General features: G+C 37.9%; 1 protein-coding gene across 1 annotated transcript; it reads left to right on the top strand.

Moving 5' to 3' along the window:
• On the top strand, window positions 1-1128 carry LOC115985280 (F-box protein At3g07870-like). The gene has a single exon (XM_031108240.1). It carries the CDS (start codon window positions 1-3, stop codon window positions 1126-1128), a length of 1128 nt encoding a protein of 375 aa, XP_030964100.1.
• The last annotated feature ends 927 nt before the right edge of the window (window positions 1129-2055 follow it).

Raw genomic sequence — 2055 nt, forward strand, 5'->3', positions numbered from 1 at the left:
ATGAAACCACCGATTCTCCAATGGAGCATCCCAGACGACGTCGTACTCAACATCCTCGGAAGACTACCTGTGAAATCAGTGATAAGATTCAGATGCGTTTCCAAATCCTGGGACTCCTCGATCACCACCCCTTATTTCATCTCCACCCACCTTAATCACAACAACAACAACAACAAAGATTCCCATGATAATGGTTATGTCATACACGTGCCATCGCATCCTTCTTTTTGGTGGTCTCCTAACAACAGACCAGTCTGTACTGTCGCTTTCGACTGTACATTTGATAGGATTTCGGAGGTTAAAATTCCCTTCGATTTTTATTCTAAACCTGCCCAACTAGTCGGTTCGTGCAATGGCTTATTGTGTCTCGCTGATTTCGGGAGTGTTAATGTTAATGTTATATATTTGTGGAACCCCAGCATTATAAAATTCAAGAAGTTGCCTCCTACTTGCTTAGGAAAGTTAGAGAATGTTACACTCGGATTTGCGTATCATTCAGAGAATAATGACTACAAGGTTACAAAGGAGCTCGAGGTGTACACGTTAAGTTCGGATTCATGGAGAAGGGTTGGGGTCGAGTTGACAACAGATGTTACGTTCGGTTATGGAAAATTTATTTTGCCAGTCCCATTGGTTTGTGGAGCTTTGCATTGGTTGGCACGTATCAGAGAGGATGGGAGAAGTGAATTGATTATGGCATTTGATGTTAACAGTGAGAGATTCAGGAAGCTGGCATTGCCTGATTGTTTGATCAAGGCAAACAATTGCGAGAGATTTCTTGCATCATTCAAAGGGAAACTGACTTTCATTACATTTGGATGTAATGAACAACCTGGCTTTCCAAGCCAATACTCCGTATGGGTGATGAAGGAGTACGGTGTAGTTGACTCTTGGAATAAACTTTGCGTTGTATCATTTCAAAGAATAGCTTGTTTCTTTGGCTTTACTGAGTATGGTTCACTTCTGGTTTTCTACTGCAATGAACTAGTAGAGGGGCCGGAACTTAAGTTTGTATTAGTTGACACTGAAACTCTACATGAGAAGCTTGATATCCAACATCCTTCATATGTAGCTACTTTCATGGAGAGCCTTATTTTACTTGATGGAGCAAATGTGGCATCTTACTAAGCAGATGGTGGCGTGCATATAAGAAGTGAAATCATTAGTGGTATGGATGAAGTGAAACCATTGTTATTTCTCTTCCTTTAGTTTAGTAGTTGGCATGGCAGTATTGCTAAAAAACTTTGATTTTTATATAGGTTTACCTTATCCTTTTGTGGCTATTAATTAGTATTTGATATTTGTATATGGATAGTTGTTGTGCACATACCCAAGTCTGTCATTGTCAACAAAAAACAATGCTTGGCCAAGGAAATCCTTTTTTTGCTAGTGTGTACCTCTGGTAGTGTTACAAAGAGTTAGATTAGTGCTCTCCTCGCTTTAAATTAAAAGAAAGACGAAAAAAAAAACAAAACAGAAGAGTATAAAAGAAGATTTAAAACTGAGAATGTGGAAAAGGAGTAGCCAAGTGCTATCTAGTGAGCATGTCACCATTCCAAGGTCATGCTCCTACTTTCCCTGCTTCCAGCAACATGGCCGTGGTTGGTTTATGAACTACATTTAACCTTAATATTGATGACAAGAAGCTAATTTATTTACATGGTCTTTGTTGGTTTTTGGCCCCTAAGTGATGTATAAGGGATGCTATTATCTCATGCTTGCTATATAATGGTGCAAGGACAACAACTTCTTATTAACATCATATACTTATTTTATTTTGTAGAAAATTAATTTGGGAGTTACATTGAAGCTGAATTTATGTTTTACATCGACTTGCAAAGCTTTAATCAGACCATGGAGATTTGAGATTTCTATCAACCAAAATGACGAGAGAAAAGATTGGCTTCAGAATTCTTTTTAGATAGAGTTTGAATTCTAACATGCCTTTGATTTATAGAAATAGTTACAGAAAGAAATTGATGTCTCTAAGATGACTGATTTATAGAAATGGTAAGAAAAAGAAATAGTCTGGAAGCATTCATGCTGCAGCTTGTA

Source organism: Quercus lobata, chromosome 4 (genome assembly GCF_001633185.2).
Source record: "Quercus lobata isolate SW786 chromosome 4, ValleyOak3.0 Primary Assembly, whole genome shotgun sequence".
In the NCBI taxonomy this organism is placed as follows: domain Eukaryota; kingdom Viridiplantae; phylum Streptophyta; class Magnoliopsida; order Fagales; family Fagaceae; genus Quercus; species Quercus lobata.

Coding starts and splice junctions, on each gene's coding strand:
- LOC115985280 (XM_031108240.1), top strand. CDS start 1: ATGAAACCACCGATTCTCCAATGGAGCATCCCAGACGACGTCGTACTC.